The sequence below is a fragment of the Hippichthys cyanospilos genome, chromosome 16, assembly GCF_059441005.1.
Source record: "Hippichthys cyanospilos isolate Australia breed blue-spotted pipefish chromosome 16, RoL_Hcya_1.0, whole genome shotgun sequence".
Classification (NCBI taxonomy): Eukaryota; Metazoa; Chordata; class Actinopteri; order Syngnathiformes; family Syngnathidae; genus Hippichthys; species Hippichthys cyanospilos.
The window spans coordinates 3729584-3753112 of record NC_142384.1 but is presented as its reverse complement, the minus strand read 5'-3'; the positions used below and the strand labels follow the sequence as shown (position 1 = coordinate 3753112).

Genomic DNA, 23529 nt, shown 5'->3' with positions numbered 1-23529 from the left:
GAACTATGTCATATCCATACGACTTACCATCATCACTGTTAATCAATGCAGCTAAGTAGATTGATGACAATGAAGAATGAGAGCCAGGTGGCTGATTGCCTAAAATCCAATTTATTGCACAGATATGATTTTTTTTTACGTGGTGCCAAGAGGGTTGCGTACTTCAATATCATCTATATAGATAATTAAGAGTACTACACCCTCATTTGAGAAGTGTTTTCTTTAACCCCTGTGGCATTTTTTTTTAAACTTAAAGATCAACGCGATGTTTTTGTTCAAATATTGGCAGACCTTTGGAAGTGTGATAACTAAGTCATTTATGAATACTTTTTTAATTTCGACCACTCAAAATGTTCAGTGGCATAAGACCTATCCACACATATATAATTTTTATTTATTTATTTTTAATATCATCTGTGTGCATGTGCATCTATGCATCTAGCATCTATGTGCAGTAAAAGCAATAATATGCTTTCAGTGATTAAAAACAATAATGTCTATATCTAAATAAAAAAGAAATTCAAATTGTAATGTTTATGGAATGTCTACATCTATATGAAAAAGAAATTGAAATTGGAATGTTTAATATGAATAATTAGGGCTTTGAATATGTTAAAAAAAAAATCACGACAGATTTTTTGTGGCATGCATATTTTTTGCCAAAAGCAATTTTTTTGTCCAAATATTGGTAGACCCTTGGAAGTGTGATAACTAAGTCATTTATGAATACTTTTTTAATTTCGACCACTCAAAATGTTCAGTGGCATAAGACATATCCATACATATAAAGTTTCAAATTATTTATTTATTGTTGATACCCTCTATGTACAATAAAAGCAATATGCTTTCAGTGAAGAAAACAATTACCCCAGCATCGCCATTTTTTGTCTAAATACTGGCAGACCCATGGAAGTGTGATAGCTAAGTCATTTATGAATACTATTATTAATTCCGACCACTCAAAATGTTTAGTGGCATCAGACCTATCCATATATATATATATATATATAGTTTGTATTTATTTATTTTTTATACCCTCTATGTTCAATAAAAGTAGTAATATGTTTTCAGTGAAAAAAACAATTACCTCACCAACGTGATTTTTTTTGTCATAATATTGGCAGACACTAGGAAGTGTGTAATTTGTTTATATAGTATACTATATAGTAACGACAAAAGAATTTATAAACAACCAACAAATAATGAACAACATGAACGTAAACATGAACAATAACCTAATGGTGAACTTTTTGAATGTAAATGAACATGAACAATAAACAACTTTTTTTTTATAACAATTCATGCAAACAGAACTCACGTGCTTTCGGGATACTGATATGCTGCATTTAGAGCAAAAATTGGATGCTCTCAGTGGTTTGTCACAGTTCACACTGCTTTCACTTTGAAGCTCGAGTTGTGGCCTCTGCTGACTGCATTTTTTTTTTTTAAGTGTGTGACAAACACACTTAAATATTATTCCGGCCCTCTGACCTAAACTATAACTACTATGTGGCCCACCATAAAAATGAGTTTGACACCCCAGCAGTAGAGAATGGGCCTTGTGTTCCGATAGCAAGTTGAATAAGATGTAATGTGCAGATTTCTGTGGCTAACTCGACAACTGTGAGCCCCTTAAAACTGAATGATAGTCTTCTGTGTGACTGGCACAGAAACATTCCCAATGAGATATTGCAGTTCCTGAAGGAGTAAATTTACAGCTGCACTTGACACCAGGTAACTATGTTCTAATTTCAGTAAAACTGAGGCTAATTTTAGCTCAACATCTTTTGTCAAATCTAGGTTCTTCAAGAGTTGGTTCATCAAATAGTAGATCTTCATTCAACTCACTGTTATTTGAATCTAAAGAGGGATTGGCGATTGACCTGTGAACTATTCCAGGTTTTAAATCTCCAACTGTACACCCTTTATGCTTTCTCCATTTGTGAGTGTGGAAACTTCAAACTCATAATAATAATTCAATATCTATCCAATTCAATGAAGGAAATTAGATCCATACAGAAGCAATATTTACAATTATGCCAAGAAAAAAAAAAAGCCACATCAAAGAGGAAAATATCAGAAAAGACTAATACAAAAGCAGCACAGAAATAAGTCAACAGTACAAGATTTTAGATGCAACATGTTTGGCCACAGCAGTAATAAATAATCACCAGTATACAAATTGCCATTTCAACAGTCAAACACCTAAAGACAATAAATGAGTCATTTAAGAATTTGAAGACATCTTAAGCCCCACCATCAAATTTACATACAAAATACTAAAACATGCATTTTCTCTGTTAATCTACTAGAAAAATAAGAGAAAAGAATGCCTGAAATTAATAGGTCTGGGATACTCCTTAAATAAATTTTTGTCCAACACCTTGTAAAGACCAAACAATCTCAAATGAAACCATTCAAAGGGGATTTAAATGTCTAATATTATTGGTATTATATGTTTCATTGCTGTCTCTTCCAACTTTGGAAACATTTGTTTGAATTAACACAATTAAATCATCATTATTAATGGAACGTGTCCCACAAAAAGCATACAACCCGGTTGTAACAATCTTCATAGCAAGAAGAAAGCTGTAATATAGATGTCCTCTCTTCTATTATATATATATATATATATATATATATATATATATATATATATATATATATATATATAATATAAAATAAAATAAAAAAATCATTAGCCTTACTTGATTGTCCAACTCTAGATCAGGTGTCTACAAACTCGGTCCTCGAGGGCCGCTGCTCTGCATGTTTCCCAGGTTTCTTTCCCCGACACACCTGAGTCATATGATCAGAATCATCATCAGGCTTCTGCTGAGCTTGCTGATAATTTGAATCAGGTGTGTCAGGGAAAGAAGCTTGAAAAACAGTAGTCCTAGAGGACCAAGTTTCCTGCTCTAGATCATGCAACCCTGGTACGCTTATAATGTGAATAAGCCTTTTTATTTTTATTCAAACTTTTGTATTTATAGAAATTGGTCCTTTTGATCAGCAGTATCAGTTAGCTAAACAGATAAAGCCCACCCCTGAGAAAAAGCTAACAGTGCAGATTTGCAACCCCGTTCCCTGCAACCTTGTTACTGTGATAAGAGTACCTGAATGTTTGTTTATTAAAGCATGTAATTAAATGATGTACCATTGATCTCTAAAGATGAACAAATCAAGCCTATGCTAGTTCATTACCTATTATTCATGAATGTCGCAGAAAATCAGAAAAAGGAACTTTTACTTTTCAATTTTTTTTTAGCACAAATTCTGGAATGACCCCTATTAATATGGAATAAAACTGAAGAATACTTGAGTACTTAACATGAGGAGAACCTGTTAAGCATTTTTAAGTGCATATGTATGTTGCGCAGATGTGAAAATGTGTCAAATAATAAATCTAGGTGTAACGATTCAGTGTTAAAAATAACACTGGTTAATGAGATTAATTCGTTCTGCGGTTGGGATCGTAACGCAAATTCGCCGTATGGCGGGCAATCCAAACATGTTAATTCTCTAATTCATGTAAAACCCCAGGCAAAAACATTAAAATTGTACAAATCGTGTTCGGTTGAAGTTGGGAAATTGTGTAAAATGTAAACAAAAACAGAATACAATGATTTGAAAATCCTTCTCAACCCAGATTCAATTGAGTACAGTACAAAGACAACATATCTAATGTTCAAACTGATAAACTTAATTATTTTTGCCAAATAATAATTAACTTAATATTTTGTGCCTGCAACATGTCCAGTAGAAGCTGGGAAGGGGGGCAAAAAATACTGACAAAGCTGAGAAAAGCTCATCAAATATCTATTTGGAACATCCCACATTTGATCAGGCTAATTGGGAACAGGGGGGTACCATGACTGAGTATAAAAGGAGCCTCCCCAGTCATTCACAAGCAAGGATGGAGCAAGGTTCAGCACTTTGTCCACAACTGCGTGAGAAAATAGGTAAACAGTTTAAGAACAACATTTGTCAAAACAAAATTGCAAGGAATTTAGGGATTTCAACATCTATAGTCCATAATATCAAAAGGTTCGGAGAATCTGGTGAAATCACTGCACGCAAGCGCCATGGCCGGAAACCGAGACTGAATGACGGTGACCTTCGCTCCCTCAGTTGGCACTGCCTTAAAAACCGACATGCCCTCCAAACCAACTGTATTTCTCAGAGCACAGGTCAAGTTTTTTTCCCCTTTCAACCCCCATATTAGGGTGGACAACTTCCAACCATATAACTCAAAACGGACCCAATATTTCCTTATGGCTGTGTTTTAATAAAGTTAATTTGATTGTGAAATAAGTATTATTTTGATTAGGGCTAGGTATTAGGTCTTAAAAGTGCATTGCGATATATTACAATACAATAAAGGTGTATTGTGATATATTGAGCAATGTTTTAAAGGTGTATTGTGATATATTGAGCAATGTTTGACAAAAAAAAAGTCTAGCATATTTATTAAAAATCGCTGAGAAAAACCGAAGGACATTATTAAAATAGACAAAATCGATTTATTCTTTTACAGAAGCCACACATCATTGACCTCTCTGAGCACACTTTAAACATTCTTTTTCAGAAAAAGCATGTCACATTTTTTTTTTTTTTCCATTTGGACTGTTGTCCATTAGAAAACGGGGTGACAATACATTTCTCTATGTGGTAATATTCAGACTTCTTCCCAACAGGGCATAGTATTCTAGCCTTTGTTTCCACAATGAATTGTCACTTAAAGTCCTGTTTATTGTTTATGAAAACTGTTGTCTCCTTTCACACAATTCACATTCACACTTTTTGCGCACAACGTTTATGCGGCCTTTATGAAATGCGTACACTACCGCATACTACTACCTACACGACCACCCTATTCCAAGTTTTGTGCACAACGTAAACGTGGACTCTTAAGTACGTTTAGGACACCACCACACTTATGACTATTTTATAGACTTCTCTGTCTCTTTACTTGACAGGAACTAGTATTCTCAAGGTTTTACTTCTACCACTGTCACCTAGACGCACATTCCACTCATCTTTTATGAGTGTGTGAGATGCCTTCACCCCTTCGGCTTTGTGTCAACTCTCAGTTCCCAGACACAAAGCCAAGACCCAGTCCCTGAAAAGAGTCTTACGGCCGTGGCCACGGTCTTGCCTGACTGTTGTCTGCATCTGGAACCCTCAGGTGTCTTGCAATCCGGCTCGAATGACCAATTAAATGTCAGGTTCACCTATTAGCAGTGGTGGCCACAATGTTGATTGGATTTGGTCCACCTTTCTAAAAGTACGGCAATTTAGGTTATAAAGAAAACTTTTTGGATGAGGCTCTGCCAATTTTATTATATACCAATTATATAATGAAAACAAAAAAACCCTCTGTAGTGTATGCCAGACCAGAGGTGTGTGCTTGTTGCCCCAGCTTGTTTTTAATAAAGAGAGACAAACTGTTCACTGCCTCTGGCTTGGAACGTCAGCCAGACGCTGGCATAACTTCGGTCACCAGTCACATGTCTTAAGATATGTCGTGTACACATTTGAATTCAAGAATCATTCTACAAACAATGTTTCGCTCTTTTGGGTTTCAAGATCCCAAAACAAATAAAAATGACCATCAAGAATGGCTCGTCTCATTAGGGGGAGTTCCAAGGGTGACAACATCTCGACTGGTCAGGTTGTTCAACCATCAATTGTGCTGGCTGAGCCTCTGCTACTTTGGTAACCGTTACACAATTCTTCTCCCTTCATTTACTACAGCTCTGTCCTGTCATATAGCTCAGAATCGACATTGTAAAACAAGAAACTGTTGTAATGTTGTTAACATTTCTTAAAACAAACATACATACGACCCACAAGTGCTGTTTTTGATGTCAATGACCACAGGTGCATAAAAGTGGTATGCAGAAAGCTTTTGAATTGCTTCCTGAGGGGATGGTGGCACGGACACTAGAAAAAGGAGAAGCCTTGCCTGGGCCTCCAAGACCTCTGTTACATGGGCTTGAGGAGAGCTGAAGGTTGATTCTTAACACCATAGTTGGTGAAAACTGTTGCCCTCTGTGACTTTCATTGCAAAACCTGAAAAAGAATATTTTTTTTATATTTGGTTGCCATCACAGAAGGCTACAGCTAGGTTCTCACGGTAAATATTTTGTTGCTGTCACAGAGGGCAACAGTTAGGTTGTCATGGTGACCATCCATCTTGACCGCCCTGTTTGGGTCAATGATCCTAGCTTTGGCCTGCATGGTGGGTTTGGTGACAATTATTTTTCCAAATATAATTTTGGGATCCATTCTGAAGGAGAATAGGAAAAACAATTTTACATACTAAACACAGTATTAAAGGAACATAAGAGTTTGAATTCAAAGTAATTCATTAAATGTTGCTACATCCTGTGTATGAGAGTGTGAAACTGTAAAGTGCTGGGCGTGTGACTGGTGGAACAAGACAGAATGTGGGTTGCAGGGGGTGTAAGAGTGGAATGTTGCAGAACAAGCGGTGGTGGTCGCAAGGAAGATGCAGTGACGAGATAACCCCGAGGCAGCTGTGGGAAAACTAAAACCAGGAGGGGCAAGCAAGCAACTCCGCAGGGGAAGGAAGACCAATGAGAGCAAGCTAAATTTAACTGCAGTATACACATAGCCAATAGAATAATGCCAGGATACCTTTATTGCTGTGCCATTTGCATATTGTGTAGTATAAGTCATGACTGGGCAATTCGGATGAGAAGTACGTCTGCTGGTGGCAACAGAGGCGTACAAGGCTGTATTGAGAGGGACCCGAGACCCAGGTGCTTGTATTAGATCTGTGTGTTAGGAATAAATCCACTCGTGTGTGAAAATGCCGGCTTCCTGATACCTTTCTATTGCAGAACGAGCGCGCAAATTGTTGGATGAGTGGCAGTTGGGTAAGGTCACAAATTGGAGTCAGATTACTAACTTGAGTTTATGTTGATTTAGAAATAAAATTCCAACAGTATATATGATTTTATTTATGTATTTCTGATTGTATACATGAATTATGTGCATGTGTTTTTCTGTTCACCAAAATTGGATAGCTTGCAGATTCGACTGACATTGTCTGGTTTCTTGAGGTGACATCACAATTTGCATATCCAACTCACACGGCTACACCTTTTTGACAGTTATTACGCCACAGATCCATGCATGCAAAGGAAGATTCGTTCATCCAAAGGGGAGATTTTCGCACGTGTCTCGCGAGAGTTGTTCTCATACGAGTGGTAAAACGCGGATACAAATCTGAAAACACACATGTCTATTTGAAAACACGGATACTCCTTTTTGCCAGTTATCTTACGCCACAGATCCATGTGCAAAGGAAGATTTGTGCATCCTAAGGGGAGATTCTCAAATGTGTCTCCCGAGAGTCGAACTCATACAAGTAGTAAATCACGGATACAAATCCAAAAACATGGATACAAAATCTGAAAACACGGATACAAATTTGAAAACATGCATACAAATCTGAAATGCATAAATTAATTTGAAAACATGGATACGCCTTTATGACAGCAATCTTATTCCATAATTATATTCATTTATTTAATGTGGTAGTGTTACGTTGTGCCACATAATTATGCTCTGTAGATATGCATTCTCTTTAGTCACTATCGTCACTGAAGTTTGGCATTAATTGAAATCTCAAAAACCAAAAATGTTTCAAGCGCATGCAACAATAGCGATGATTTATGGAAAATGTAACATTACTATTTCATTTAATGTACATCCTGTTACTGTACACAGGTAGACCAACTAGAAAAGTGGCATGTAGTTCTGCCGTGTTTTGCTTACACTTGTGAACCAAAATCACCTTTATAGAATTAGAGAAGAATAAAAACAAATAAACATTTTATATGTCTTATTTTGTTATAAACCTATTTTAAAGAAACATAGCTTTGGTCTAACCAATTTTTTTAAAAGGTTTTATTTCCATATCGTGTGATTCACTAGTTTCTAACATGCTAAGCTTAAAATGTTGTGGTAACAAGACTGCATGCATGTTGTGGGGGACACATGTCATGAATAATGATTATTATTTGAAATGTAACATTTAGTAATACAAATGCTCCCATGGTTGCAGGAAGCAGCAGTGAAAGAAATATTACCAAAAAATGAAATTTGGTTTCCATTTGAAATGCGTTATTTGAGATTTAATTTGGACACTACAGGGTGTGAGACCAAAAAAAAAGGAAATTTTTAAAGTTATCCTAGACAATATTAAGTATTTTAAAAACCTATTTTCAAACATTCTTTTCTTAGATTTGGTCTAAGGACAATTACATTTACTCAAAAACTGCATGGTTCAGTATTTTGGATGTGGATAATTTAAGATTTGATGGGTGACTGAGGACATTATATGTCATTCAATTCTTGAATGACCCATAAACATAGTCTGCTTTAGACATTTGTAAAGTTTTGTCAGTTGTTAGTGTTTCTATCTGTTGTGACCAGTGAAGTTGAACCATTGAAACAAGCCGTCAGTGATTTAGGTTAGTACTCTAATGTAGTTGTCTTTGCCTAGCCTACACTTCATATCTGAACGTTCTAGATAAAATTTTGTTACTTGGTAAGAGAGCCAGTTAAATTGATGACTGTCTATTTCAAGCAGGGAAACTGTCAATGATACCTCCTGAATTTATTTAGGGTCAAGGTACAGCAGAGTCAGAAACCTGGTGTCTATGCTACTTGACACTTTGGCCATAAAGAGCTCAACCAGGCCCGCAAACAGCTCAACCAGGCCTACAAGGCAGGAGACAGAGCAGCCTGTCTCAGCTCCTGGAAATGTATTAGTAGCAAGAAATGACAAAGTTTGAAATTCAAGCTATGCGACGTCACTCTCATTTGCACTTTTCGCGTTAGGATCGCTCACAGCTGCTAAAATGAAACTCTTATTTATATGTTCCACAGATTGTTTCCAGGATATTTCAGGCCCAACTTAAATTGTGATTTAAAAAGAAATGTGTATAACTTCCACTAAACATGTTCTTAAGTAAACAGTAAGACAGCCGCTCTCAATTTTTATCTGCTGCCAAAACATACCTCCCACATAGAGGTAAGATCTTCAGCCCGACCCGACCTGGCCCGAATTTCGGGCCGGGTCGGGCCTAAAATGTCATTCATTACGTTTGGGTCAGGTCGACCGGGCTCCTTTCTCGCTGACTTTTTGTAAATAAATATATGTATGTAAAAATGAATACTAAAACGATGTGTGGAATGTGGATACTAAACCAAAGAATAGAGCTGGACCATCCAGAGCCGGACCGGGAAATGTTTCTGTCCAGACTCTGACCACTCGCAAAATAAGTCGTGTTTTCCCCATAGAATGGTTTTGAGCGCAAATAGAAATTTACCGCGGGCGCAGCTACTACAGTCAATATGGTAAACTAGTGTCAGTAGCAAAGGCACCCTGCGACGCCTACTAACTTTCCACAGAGCAGGGAAAGGAAGGCGGAGACGAGACATGACTTGTTTTAAAAAGAGGAAGGTAGACACTGAAAATTGTTGATTTAAGGATGAATGGACAACTAAACATCTGTTGATTCTCCACGCTGGCAGCTCCAAGCCCTGTGTGCTTAATTTGTTCCGAGACCGTGGCCCTGATAAAACGTGAACCGACACTATGAAACAAGGCATGGCTTATTTGAGCAAATGCATGGCCCTGGTACCCAAGTGAGGGCACAGAAAATAAGCGAATTGCAAGCTCAATATGCAACATCGACACGACTCCTCACACACAAATTCACAGCCCAACAGCGTGCAAATGAGTGTGCAGCGGAGACACTGTTAGACGGAAAGCAAAAGGATGAAATGTGAAATGTGTGAGAAAGTAAAAGAAGTCCCATTGTCTGCTACAACTGCAACAAAAAAGTCCAAAATGTTAGTAGAGGATGTTCTAGCACAACTTGACGCAGCCGTTCAGTCCGCATAATGCCTATCTTTAGCCACCAACAGATGTTACCGACAATTCCCAGCTCTTGGTGTGCGTGAGATTTATTCACAACGTTACAAAACAGATATGTGAGGACCTGCTTGGTGTAACACCACTTGAGACACACACAAGGGGAGAGGACATATATGCAGCGATTAAACATATGCTGGGAAAGAGAGGCATAGAAATGAAGCAAGTCGTCTCTGTCACCACAGATGGTGACCCCTCAATGGTGGGAAAGGATAAAGGGGCAGTGCCCCGAATGTTTTGTGTGCCACACTCTCAGAGCAATTTGCTGAAGTAATGAACACAGTGATGAAACTGATCAACTTTCTTAGGGCCTCTTCCTCCCTTCAGCATCGCTTTCTGAGAGAATTTCTGGTAGATGTTGAGGCAAAGGCAAATGACCTGCTGCTGCACAACAATGTAAGATGGCTGAGTAACGGAATGCATTGGGGCGTTTCTGATCCGTTCGAAAGGAAATACCTGTTTTTTTAGCGCAGCTAAGCAGTCAGAAAGCAGCTGTTTTCACTTTTCCTGAAAGATGACCACAAGATGGAGATGGTTGCAATTTTAGTTATCACATCTTAATGAACTCAATTTGAAACTACAGGCCCAAAAAAGTTCGGTTGCAGATATGTCTGAAGTTCATTGTTTCCAGAGAAGGCTAGACCTTTTCAAACAGGATCTTGATGGAGAGTTGGAGCATTTTACAACAATGAATGAACAGTGCCAGGCTGAGAGAGATCTGTCTTCCTATGTTGCCTTCACTGACAAGCTGGTCAGAAATTTCAGTGACAGATTCAACAACTTCCACCGTTCAAAATCCCTTCCTCATCAGCGATGTCAGATTATTTTCAAAGGAGGCGAGTCAGGCATACATTAACTATATATGTATCGATAGGTCTGGTGCCATTGGTTATTTTGAGAGGTCGAAAGTAAAAAAAAAAAAAAAAAAGTATTCAGAAGTGATACACTTCTAAGGGTCTGCTAATATCTGGACAAAAAAACTCTTTTCGGGATATCAACAGAAAATTGCTTTTGCCAGAAAAATGTACAAGCCACAAAAAAATCAGGATTTTTTTTTAACTCATTCAAGGCTCTAATTATTTATATCAAACAATCCAATTTGAATTTATTTCTTGTATTGTTAAACACATTGTTTTTTCGCTCATAGCACATTATTGCTTTTATTGTACATAGAGGGTATCAAAAATAAATCAATAAAGACTATATATGTATGGTTAGGTCTGATGCCACTGAACATTTTGATTGGTCGAAAGTAAAATAGTATTCTTAAATGACTTAGTTATCTCAATTCCAAGGGTCTGCCAATGCCTGGACAAAAAAAATAAAAAAATCGCGTTTCAGGGGTAATCAACAGAAAATGACCAGTCAAAAAAAGTGCATTCCACAAAAAATCTTTTATGATTTTTTTTTAACATTCAACTACTAAATGTCAAATGAGGTTGTGCATATACTAGGTTTGGTACTACTTTGTACAATTTTGGCAACAATTTGGAAAGTATCTAATATAACATCAAGGTCTTAATAGTGTTCCGTTTTCTTTCAGAATGGCAACACATATCCTGATCGCAAAAGCCGTCAAAGTGGAGTCAAGCATCACACCCAAAAACTGGATTATGTGCCTTAATGGCTGTAATGTCGAAATGGACGGCTATTATGAAAATAAAGTTATTGCCTTCTGTTACGGGCAAAATGTTTACAAACTGGTATTACTCAGATTTGGCCCCAAAAGTCACAGAAGACAACAACTTTGTTTTCTGTAATTTTGGTGTGGACGGCCAGAGCCCCAATGTGCTGCTAAGCAGGAGGTGTATGAAAATGTATTCAGGCCTCCAGCTGACCATCTCCCCTGCCCTGGAGGCCCAAGCAAACCTTCTATTGTGACCCCCATCGCTACCACCATCCCCTCGGGCAATTAACAACCAGCCTGAGGGGATGGTGTCCCTTGACGGAAAAGTAACCCATATAAATGTATTAAGTGGCAACTGTACATACACTCACCAAAGATGACGTGGGAGAAAATAACTCAATCATTACATTATTATTTTTCAATTATTTATATTACACTCATTTTTAGCCCTTGTGGCATGCGTTTTAGTTTTTTTTTTTGTGACACATTACATGTCAGTGTGCATTATTTGGACGTGAACTTGAAGTGTGATTACGCGGTCATTAATGAATATTTTTTTACTTACAACCACTCAAAATGTTCATTGGCATCAGACCTATCCATACACATATAGTTTTTAATTTATTTGCTCCCCCTCCCATCCCTTAGGACAGTACAAGTCCTAAAAGTGACTTTAAAGAAAACTAACTGAACTGCATATACATTATATATATATATATATATATATATATATATATATATATATATACACATTATATATATATATATATATATATATATATATATATATATATATATATATATATATATATATACACATTTCTAGGTGAATATTTCATATGGCTTAATTAGAGCTATGAATTAGTCAATAGTAGTGACATTAATGTTTTCAATCCACCAATTTTTTTGACAATAGCAGTTTTTCCAAAAACCTCACAGATTTCATGTCAGCGTACATTATTTGGACGTGAACTTGAAGTGTGATAACTCAGTCATTCATGAATATTTTTTTAATTCCAACCACTCAAAATGTTCAGTGGCATCAGACCTATCCATACACATACAGTTTTTCATTTATTTGTTCCCCCTCCCGTCCCTTAGGACAGTACAAGTCCTAAAATGTGACTATAAAGAAAACTAACTGAACTGTGTGTGTGTGTGTGTGTATATATATATATATATATATATATATATATATATATATATATATATATACACAATTTCTAGGTGAATATTTCATGTGGCCTAATTAGAGCTATGAATTAGTCAATGGTAGTGACATTATTTTTTTCAATCCACACAAATTTTTTTGACAATAGCAGTTTTCCCAAAAACCTCACACATTTCATGTCAGTGTACATTATTTGGACGTGAACTTGAAGTTTGATAACGCAGTCATTTATGAATATTTTTTGACTTCCAACCACTCAAAATGTTCGTTGGCATCAGACCTATCCATACAGGTGTAGTTTTTCATTTATTTACTACCCCCAACCATTAGGACAGTACAAGTCCTAAAATGTGACTATAAAGAAAACTAACTGAACTGAATTTTTATAAACATACAATTTCTGGGTGAATATTTCATGTGGCCTAATTAGAGCTTTGAATTAGTCAAAAAAAAAAAAATTTCAATACATGCATTTTCTCCAAAAACCTCCCACAATTCATGTCAAGTGTACATTATTCAAACGTGAACTTGAAGTGTGATAACTCAGTCATTTATAAATATTTTTTGACTTCCAACCACACAAAATGTTCAGTGGCAACAGGCATATTCATACGTATGTCGATTTTAAGTTATTTATTTACCCCGCCTTAGAACAATAAAAACTCATTAAAATGGTTGTATGAAGAGAACCAACTGTATTGTATATACACAAATATATACACAAAATTGTACACAAACATATTTGGCCAAAAACTCACAGCTATGAACAATGAACAGAATGTATGCAAATAAAATAATTAACTGCAATAAAACAATTAACTAACAGCAATAAACAGCAACAATAGCAAAAACAACTAATAACTTTTTTTAACAGTTAAGGCATGTTTTTTTCATATGCTTGTAGCATATGGGAATCCCACATGTGGCACACTTGTTTGATGCTCTGAGTGGTAAGGGCAGGGCAAAGTCTACATTGTCGCCTTGTCTTTGCATCATCCTGCTGTACTGCAACCGGCAGCTCACCTGCAGAAGCTGCCTGTGCAGCTGGCTGTGCACTTTGCTCCGGCCTCTGATGCGCTCTCCTGAAGATTTCGGGCGAAACAAGGGCCTTGGCCACTTCCAGCAGAAAAATCCGTCTCCTATACAATTTCTGGCGGTTCCAGTCTGGTTGTATTTGTGTGTAAAGCACAATAGCATTGAATGCTGATATGTCTATCATGTGCTGGAAAAGGCACATGAGCCATCTATGCGCCTGCCGCCGGCATGAATAAGTGGCACATGCCTGCAAAAAAACAAATTAAAAAAAAAACATCAGCTTTGAAATAAATCTTTGAAAAAGACAGTACTTATGTTTACCTGGTCCAGGTGATCCACTGCTCCCTTGCATTTATTGTAATCATGGATCATCCTTGGTTTTGGTTTTGATCCCTCCACCACTTCTGGATCACAGTGCTTTGTGCTCATCAAGAGTACAATTTTGCCTTTTTTGGGGATGTAAGAAACTAAAGTGCACCCCCTTGTGACGGCAAATAGGCTGAACGAAAACAAATAAAATCCAAGTTTATTCATATAGCACTTTTTATACATAAACATGCAGCACAAAGTCTAGATGATAATACAACATAAAACCCACCTTGAAAGTGGCTGCCTGGTGAATGATTTCAGGAGCACTGGTGGAAGTTCGCTTTTATTTTTTCGAAGAGTGTCCACCAATGCGATCCTTTTTTATTTCAGCTCAGCAGTATGGCAAGCCTTTTGAGCATTTATTCGATATCATGGATATCAGCCATTTGCATTTTTCACTAGCTCGGTCTTTGCCAGCACTAGTTGGACATTCAGCCACACTAGATGTGCACTTTGTCACACAAGTTGCACAAAAACTCTACCTTGTCACTCATTTTCAGTCACATGTTAACAAGTCAACTGTGGCTTATTCTAACATGTTAACTAGTCACCTATGATTTGCAGCACAAGCTCACTAGTGAGAGCTGGAACACTCACTAGTGACACTAGTGACAGACTAATGACTGACAAGTTAACTAGTGTGCTCTCTACATCCCGTGATATCAAACTAGTGAGTGTCAAATGTCTTACTAGTTAACTAGTGACGTGCCAAATATCCACTTGTTATACTAGTGTGACAGTTTGATCTCACTAGTTATACTAGTGAGACCCAAAATGCTCACTAGTACAACTAGTGGATGCCAATCTGCTCACTAGTTAACTAGTTACACAAAAATAATGAGGAGGTGGGGCAGACATGTTGCATTCTGAAATTCCATTGGCTACACAATTACAATCCTCCAGTCAGGATTTAGATTTTGTTATTAGCCCACCCACTTTATTTGCATGTTGGACACTAGCTTACAAGCTGTTCTGAAGAATTGCAGCTAGCTAACTAGGCTGCCATTTACAGGTTACATGTTAACTTGTGAATGCTGAAACACAGATTGCTTGACTACTTGCAACCTCTTTTGGCCTTACATGCTAACTAGTGAGGCTCAAAATGTGAACTGGTTCACTAGTAAATTGAATATATCCACTAGTTGGACTAGTTGGTCTCATTTTAGATAGATAGATAGATAGATAGATAGATACTTTATTCATCCCCGTAGGGAAATTCACATTTCCAGCAGTATTTTGACCTTACTTGTTTTCTAGTGAAACACATTTTCTTACTAGTAACACTACTTATTGCCAGAGTTACTCACTAGTTTACTAGTGACACAGATTGTCATCTCACTAGCGAACTAGTGGAAGGTATTTTGTCTCACTTGTCAGGCTCATTACTGAACTTGTACGGACTTTGAATGAGCATGTTTGACGCTATTTGGCACTAGGTGGCATGCGCACGCAAGTTGTTAACTAGTTGAAAAAATCAAATTTGACCAATGCACATGTTTGCATCTTACAACACATTACAAGTTCACTAGTGGTGCACACGCTCCAACTTGTAAGAAATTTTGTTAAACTAGCACTGTGTAAATGACAGCTAGTTTGCCCAATACATTAACAAGTACAACTAAAATGCCTACATGTTAAACATTTGTTGTACTAGTTGTGCATTATTGCTCAGTAGTACTGCATAAGGGTCAACTAGTGAAAATAAAAGCCCTACATGTAGGGAAAATGTCAAACATATTTGATCAAATCTTGCACAAGTTCATATCTAGGTGTGACTAGTGAGACAAAATGCCTTCCACTAGTTCACTAGTGAGATGAAAATCCATGTCACTAGTAAACTAGTGAGTAACTCTGGGCTCAACTAGTGTTACTGGTAAGAAAACATGTGTTTCACTAGTAAACAAGTAAGGTCAAAATGAAGCCAACTAGTACAACTAGTGAATATCTTCAGGTTTACCAGTGAACTAGTTAACGTTTTGAGCCTCACTAGTCAGCTAGTAAGGTTGTGAAAATCCCAACTAGTGTTACTAGTCGACATTATATGCCTTACTAGTTTACTAGTGATCGATTTTTAAAACACTACTTAACTACTAAGGTCAAATAAAAACCTGACTAGTGCAACTAGTGGGCGTTTGTCCCTTACTAGAGAACATCTACACCGTAACATGTTGCCGTTAATTCCACTGGTGTGACTAAACGCCAACTTGTATCACGAGTGGACTGCATGTAAATGAGCAGGCGGGACAAAAATGTTCATTGGTCACTATTCAGATGGCATGTCGTGAAGCTTTAACCCTTAAGCTCCCGGACCATTTGAAATGAAAGTAGTGAATTTACTGTACAACTGTTTGAACGCATGTATTTACAAAGAAAATATCAAAATTACATGCATTTATCTGTTACGAGCTGACTTTTTTATGTACTAGGCCACAAACTTGAGTATTACTTTACGGTACAACTCTTGCATACATTGCGCATACATGCTACATTCTCATGCCGAATTTCAAGGGAAACAGGACTAAATCGACAGGAGTTTCTAGACGGATTCGGTCGAGGATTCAAGGTAATTATTTTATAAGACAGACCAATAATATACCTCTTTCTGAAACAGAAACATGTTTTTTAGGTAGCCATGGCTGGAAAATTAGAAAAGGAAAAGAAAAGGTAGATAAAAAAAAAAGTTTGTAAAGCTAAATATTGTAGTAGGTAGTTACTCCCTTCCTCCATACTGCATTAAATCATACAATGCCCTGTCCACCTCCTGCAGGGACATTATCCTCCTCAAGATCGCCGGAGTTGAGTATGTGTGCGGGCGAAAGGCCAACTGATCTGACTGAGCACTCTTTTGGCAAGTGCCACACAATGTGCAGCACCAACTACTGGACCAGCGTGCAGAACTTCGTGGTGAGCTACAGGCTTGCCCAGTGCCTGCACTTGCTGAACCTCGTTGGGTTCTTCCCCTGGACCGCGCCAAGGTAGAGGAGAAGGGGGATGATGAGGTGATCTTGGCCGAGCTTGCCAGGGAACTGTCCGACGACCAGCCGGACCAGTCAATGGACTAGTTGCTCCTCACTGCGATCTGCACGCCACCTACCTGGCCAGGAAGGTCCAAGCCAACTCGTCTGTGGCTCAGTGCTGCAAGCGAGAGAAGTTGGAGATTGACATGGAGCTCAAAAGGGGCGACCCACCCTCTGTGATGTTCGACGCCCTGGTTGAGCTGGTTGAGGAGACAGACCACGTGGTCCTGAAGCGGCCATCTCTCCCCATGGCCCCAATGGCGTCCTTCGGGATGTCGTTGTGGAACTCGCTGATGTGCGGGGAGGACAAAAAGGAGTGCAGGGTCCAGTTCCTCTCCCTTGCCATGCGCCACAGGGGCAGGTTCGGGGACCTGCTCAAGTTCCTGACGGCCTCACACCCAACCTGGCAGGGATACAGGTGCCGGGAGGGGCACAGGCTGACCAACGCCATCTTGCTCCACATCAGCAGGTCCCTCTTTAACTGTTTTGGTGCTAACCTTCCCGGGCTTCAGAAGCAAGGAAGAACAATGACTTGGAGCAACTGCCCGGCAGGCGGAGCAGGGTCGAGGAGAGCAGGAAGGAGATGGCGAGTGACTGGAACATGTACAAGTCCACGATCCTGACCCGGGCCTACCAGCAGGCTAAAGTGATTGTTGAAGGGCGTGGGCCAGATAGCCAGAAAGACGTGCTGTGGCAATATTGACACCGGAATTCAACCTAAATAAGTTGTGATTGTAAATAGAAAAATGCAAATGCTGCTTTTCTTGAGTAAAGTTAAGATGTTTCTGCATGCTTTCCTCAAATATAACTTTTCTGGTGTTAAAATTGAGTGATTAATTTGCTGTTTAAAACATAGGTTGAAAATGCACTATAGTCATTTTATGTTTTGTCATACTTGCATAAAAAATAACTAATGTATTTTCTTAGGGAATGACTTTTAATTTTTTATGCCGCTGCTCATGGAGACTCCTGTATGCCTAAGGTAGGTGCCCGTTTTGGGTTATTGGTCGCTAGCTGCTTTGGTTTTGAAAATATTTTTAAAGTTTTTGAAAATAGGCCCACGACGGATCTGCCCTGGGCCACATTTCCCATCAAGTATTAGTGAAGTCTGTGGCTAGGCTTTTAAAATGAACATAAAATGAAAAAAAAAATGGTGCTCTTGCCCCCATGCCTATTACCATACCGTACAGTTCAAACAAATTCTGACCACACAATGGCAGTAGACATCACTATGACAAGTCTTATGAGCATATTTTTATTTATTTTTTTTATCAGGCTTTACATGCTCGAGGCTTGATATCAAGCTAGTGGCGCTTATAGTGCTTACTAGTTAATAAGTAAGCTCCAGTTGCCCACTTTAAGCTTACTTGTTAACTAGTAAGCACTTTGAGCACCTACTTGTAAACATGTAAGCTCAAAAATTGCCCACGAGTTCACTAGTGAAGCTAAAATAAAGTCAAACTAGTGAACTAGTGAGCATTTTTTGTGCTTACTTGTAAACACGTAAGCTAAAAAAATGCCCACTAGTTTACTGGTGACGTTAAAATAAGGTCAAACAAGTGAACTGGTGAGCATTTTTTTGCTTACTTGTGAACATGTAAGCTCAAAAGTGGGCAACTGGAGCTTACTTGTTAACAAGTATGCACTACAAGAGCCCACTAGCTTGATATCAAGCCTAAGAACACCCACTAGCTTGATATCAAGCTCTTACAAGCGCTCACTAGCTTGATATCAAGGCTAAGAACACCCACTAGTTTGATATCAAGCCTAAGAACGCCCACTAGCTTGATATCAAGCGCTTACAGGCGCTCACTAGCTTGATATCAAGGCTAAGAACGCCCACTAGTTTGATATCAAGCCTAAGAACGCCCACTAGCTTGATATCAAGCGCTTACAAGCGCTCACTAGCTTGATATCAAGGCTAAGAACGCCCACTAGTTTGATATCAAGCCTAAGAACGCCCACTAGCTTGATATCAAGCCTAAGGCGCCCACTAGCTTGATATCAAGCGCCTACAAGCGCTCACTAGCTTGATATCAAGCCTAAGAACGAATAAATACTCAAACGGCGATAGGACGCGTTGTCGCTCCTCCTATTTTACCCAGGATGCATCGGTAAGGACAACAGCCAATCATGATACAGTTTGTGGCAACCAACGACAGACGAAGCCGGAGAAAATCCCTTTTAGAAGTAAAGCTCTTTTTGTTTTATTTGTAAGTAATATTGTCGTACAAAATGTGGTTTTACGATTATTTTTCAGATATGTTGTTCGTTTAGTTTTTTATTTCTAAGTAATCTTGTCGGACAAAATGTCGTTTTACGATTATTTTTCAGATATGTTGTTCGTTTTGTTTTTATTCGTAAGGAATATTGTCGTACAAAATGTAGTTTCACGATTATTTTTCAGAGGTAATGCTCGTTTTGTATTTTTCTGCCAATAAACTTTCTCTCAAGATTGCAGAGTTTTGCGTGTCCCGTTTTGACGTTCTCAGTAGGCGCCAAGAGAAGCCTCATGTTGGCAGAACTTTATGAAATCTGCCGCTGGCTCTGACGTCCGTAGCCGTTAAAAAGCAATATAAAAGTGCAATTTTTGGAACATAATATTCTTATTACTGTTTGTTGCTTTTGTATGTTATTATTGTATTTCCTTGCTCTTATCCATGGAGTACAACTTTGTTGTGACTGTGACTGTGCGTTAGAAATAACAGTTGCGCCGTTTTTAGTGTGGAGACAACTGCTGAAAGACGCCGCTGCACAGGAATTGCTTCACTTTGGACCTTAAGATGGCATCTTCAGCAACATAATGCTGTTACTTAAGAACATCAGGAGGAGAAGCACAGCATTTGTCATCATCATATCCGATATGATTTGAGAGATTTGTCTCTAATATTTTTAATATACCCTTTTTAATCGTTGTTAAATTTGTTGTATATAGTTCTTGTGTATTTAAATATTTTTACATAAGTATTTTAAATTGGTCTAGACCTGAAAAGTCTGAAAAGAATTGGTGAAACAACAATTAAAATTTCTTCCAACATCTAACAGAGATCACACATGCTGTCAAAAAAAAATCAGATTTCAATACAGACCGTAGAAACCTGTAGGCACGTTAATTGGTTCTGTTCAAAAGTAAGGAGCCAGGGCTCTGTTTTTGTATTTTACTGTATTTATTTTGTTGGTTTTCATGGTAAAGATAATGAAAGACAAGGTGCGGATGTCAACAAGTACGCCGCTGACACCATTGCTCTGCGAAACATTCTCCAGTTCTCCCAGACCTGCATTTACAACACAGTTTACAGCAGAAGCCTGATAATAGCGCATTTATTTTAGTTTTGTGAGACAGAAGAGAAAAGACATTCAGGTGAGTGGGTCTCAAGAAGAACCCTGTGTGACTAAAATGTTGGTCTTCCACTAATGGATGGCTTATATACAGTAGAACAGTAAATAATAAGTCTCTGAAACTCATGAAAGTATTTGCTCCGGCAGAGATCTACGTAGTTATTGTTCATACTACTGTAATGCCCGTTATGTGGGGGTCAGTGCCTCGGCCATCTCCCGTCTGCAGATGGTCCAGAACGCTGAAGCACGTCTTTTAACAGGCACATGCAAACATGAGCACATTTCCTCCTGTACATTTTAGGATTCATTTTAAAATCCTTTTATTTACTTTTAAATCCCTGAACGGTCTTGTCCCTCTCTACCTCTCTGAGCTTCTGCACACATTTTGTCTTATCAGATTTAACTTTTATGTCTTTGAGCCGTTGTGTCTGTTTTTACAATGTTTTTATCTTTCTGTATAGCACTTTGGTCAGCTGTGGTTTTTTAAAGTGCTTAACAAATGAAGTTGGATAGTCTTGAGTTTCAGAATTTCAAAAAATCAACAACAAAAAAATAAACCAGTAAAGTGACACATGATCTAATATATTGTATTGATATTTAGCCCAGGACAGTAAACAACTGTGGAAACGCAGACTCAGGCTTTACAGGGTTAACTCTTTGCTGGGTGGAGCACTTATCTAAGAGCCAATAGGAGTTGTCATCATTTTTTTCTTTCCCGCCCCCTGATTAGCATTTGGTGTAACTAGTGCAACTAGTGAGCAAAATGTGTCCAGTTGTTCTACTAGTGAACATTTGGGCATCACTTGTTAGCTAGTTGAACTAAAAATACCCTTTGACTAGTTGACAAACGAGTGTATTGGCATCCACTAGTTGTACTAGTGAGCATTTTGGGTCTCACTAGTATAACTAGTGAGGTCAAACTGTCCCACTTGTATAACAAGTGGATATTTGGCACATCAGTAGTTAACTAGTAAAACATTTGACACTCACTAGTTCGATATCAAGGGATGTAGGGGAGCACACTAGTTAACTTGTCAGTAATTTGTCTGTCACTAGTGTCACTAGTGGGTGTTCCGGCTGTCACTAGTAAACTAGTGGAGGAAATCAGAGGTCACTAGTTAACATGTAGGAACAAACTGTGTTTGACTAGTTAACATGTTGACGCTTTTATGTCTTACTAGTTAACTAGTAAGACTTTGAACATGACTAGTTCAATCTAGTGTGCCACATGTGCATCAAAAAGCGAACTAGCTGGGCAATTGGCACTACAAGTGTGTTTCTTGATTTCACTAGTTGGACAACCAATCAACACTTGTTGGACAAAAGTGCCACTACTTGTTGAAAATTAGCCACTAGTCGGCGTTTTTGTACAACTAGTAAGACAAAGCTAATAACTAGTTTGGATGTACGTCCAACTAGTGCCGGCAAAGACCAAACTAGTGAAAAATGCAAATGGCTGATATCCTTGATATCGAATAAATGCTCAAAAGGCTTGCCATACAGCAGCCAAGGAGAACGATGTAAAAAAATTATCCGTCGTCACCGTGTGGCTGTCTAGATTATTGTATAATCGCAGCACCACTCCCATGCCAACGTTTGGTTTGCGCCGAGCCCCTGGAGCCTTCCTGGTGTATACGTCCAAATTCAGCGCGTAGGAGGTAGCGACATCACATGCTGCCCACACTTTCAGCCCGTACTTGGCAGGCTTGCTCGGGAGGTATTGTTTGAACGAGCAGCGGCCCCGAAACGAGACCAGCTGCTCATCCACGCAGATGTCCCTGCCGGAGTAAAACATCATCTGCAGGCGGCTGTTCCACTTAAACCACACACCCTGGATCGGTGCGAGCTTGTTCAGATTTTGACGTTGTGGCCGGTGCAATTTGTCATCAAAGCGCAGGGCCCTGTTGATCAGGGCAAACTTGAAGACGGACATCGTTGCAGCGAACATCGGACGACCCAGTTCCTTGTCCCACAGGCTTTTTGTTGACTCGTTTTTTTATTTGTACATTCCGGCTAAAATGAGAATCCCTATGTATGCACGGAGTTGCTGTGCGGTGATCGTGCTCCAACGCATAATCGAGGAAAAAAAATCCTCCGGTTCGGATGTTACCTCCATAACTAAACGCAGTGCTACATCGGCTGAAAATTTCCTTTCCATCCTGCACAAGTCAGTGTTGGTAGGTAACGGTCACTGGATAGTTGGCCCCCTATATACATTTCGCTGACGAGGTCACAATCCGATAGGCCAATCAGCCGACCAATAATAGTTGAGAGTCTAAGAAGTTTTTCTTTTTTTTAATCTTCCGCCATTGAGACACAAACATTGATGCAGCTTGACTATTCTGATTGAACCTTATACGTGATTTGTGTTTGGATAAACACAATGAATCCATCGCCCCTGTGAATCCAAATGGAATTTCACTGGTTTGAGTTTTCATTCCAAACAAACTGTTAATATGAAGCATTTTTATACCTTTGAGTCATTTAATTCTAATTTAAATAAACGGAATGACTAAGATATACAGTAAACTCAGCTATTGTTCAACTCAAAGTAGTCCAAATCCTGTGACTCTCAACAGCAGTTACTATGATTTCTGAAGTACTCCTTCATTAATGCATATTGATAAGCTTTTGTGTTCAAAAATTAAAAAAAAAAAAAACTAAGCAGACTAAAGAACAGTACTATTGTTGTTCAGACTTCATGTCTACTTGAGCCCGGAGGCACTGGGCATTCGCTTGAACAGTTGAAGGCTTCTGTGCAGTGTGCAATGACATATTGTGTACGGGCCCATATTTTTGTTAGACTGCTGCAATAGTCAATCAACCCATAAAAACGCATTCAAGAAACCTCACGTAGAACGTGACGTAACTGGATGCACAATGGCAACAATGGCTGAAGAAGAGCAAAACAGAAATTGGACCAACGCAACTTTCACCATTGGTGTCCTTGTCAATACAAAAGAATGTATTTTAGGAAATGAAACACAAACGCAAA

General features: G+C 38.5%; 1 protein-coding gene across 3 annotated transcripts in view; it reads left to right on the top strand.

The window, feature by feature from the left end:
* Positions 1-18427, top strand: part of LOC148410200 (uncharacterized) — a 53988-nt gene extending 35561 nt beyond the window's left edge. The window contains exons 1-2 of one of the 3 annotated variants that reach the window (XM_088437323.1): positions 16178-16741; positions 16946-18427. In XM_088437323.1, coding sequence (XP_088293449.1) covers positions 17342-17818 — 477 coding nt within the window. In that variant the 5' untranslated portion in view covers positions 16178-16741; positions 16946-17341 and the 3' untranslated portion in view covers positions 17819-18427. Of the gene's footprint in view, positions 1-16177; positions 16843-16945 lie in introns of those variants that run through there. The other 2 variants (XM_088437324.1, XM_088437322.1) reach the window with 2 other exon arrangements.
* The last annotated feature ends 5102 nt before the right edge of the window (positions 18428-23529 follow it).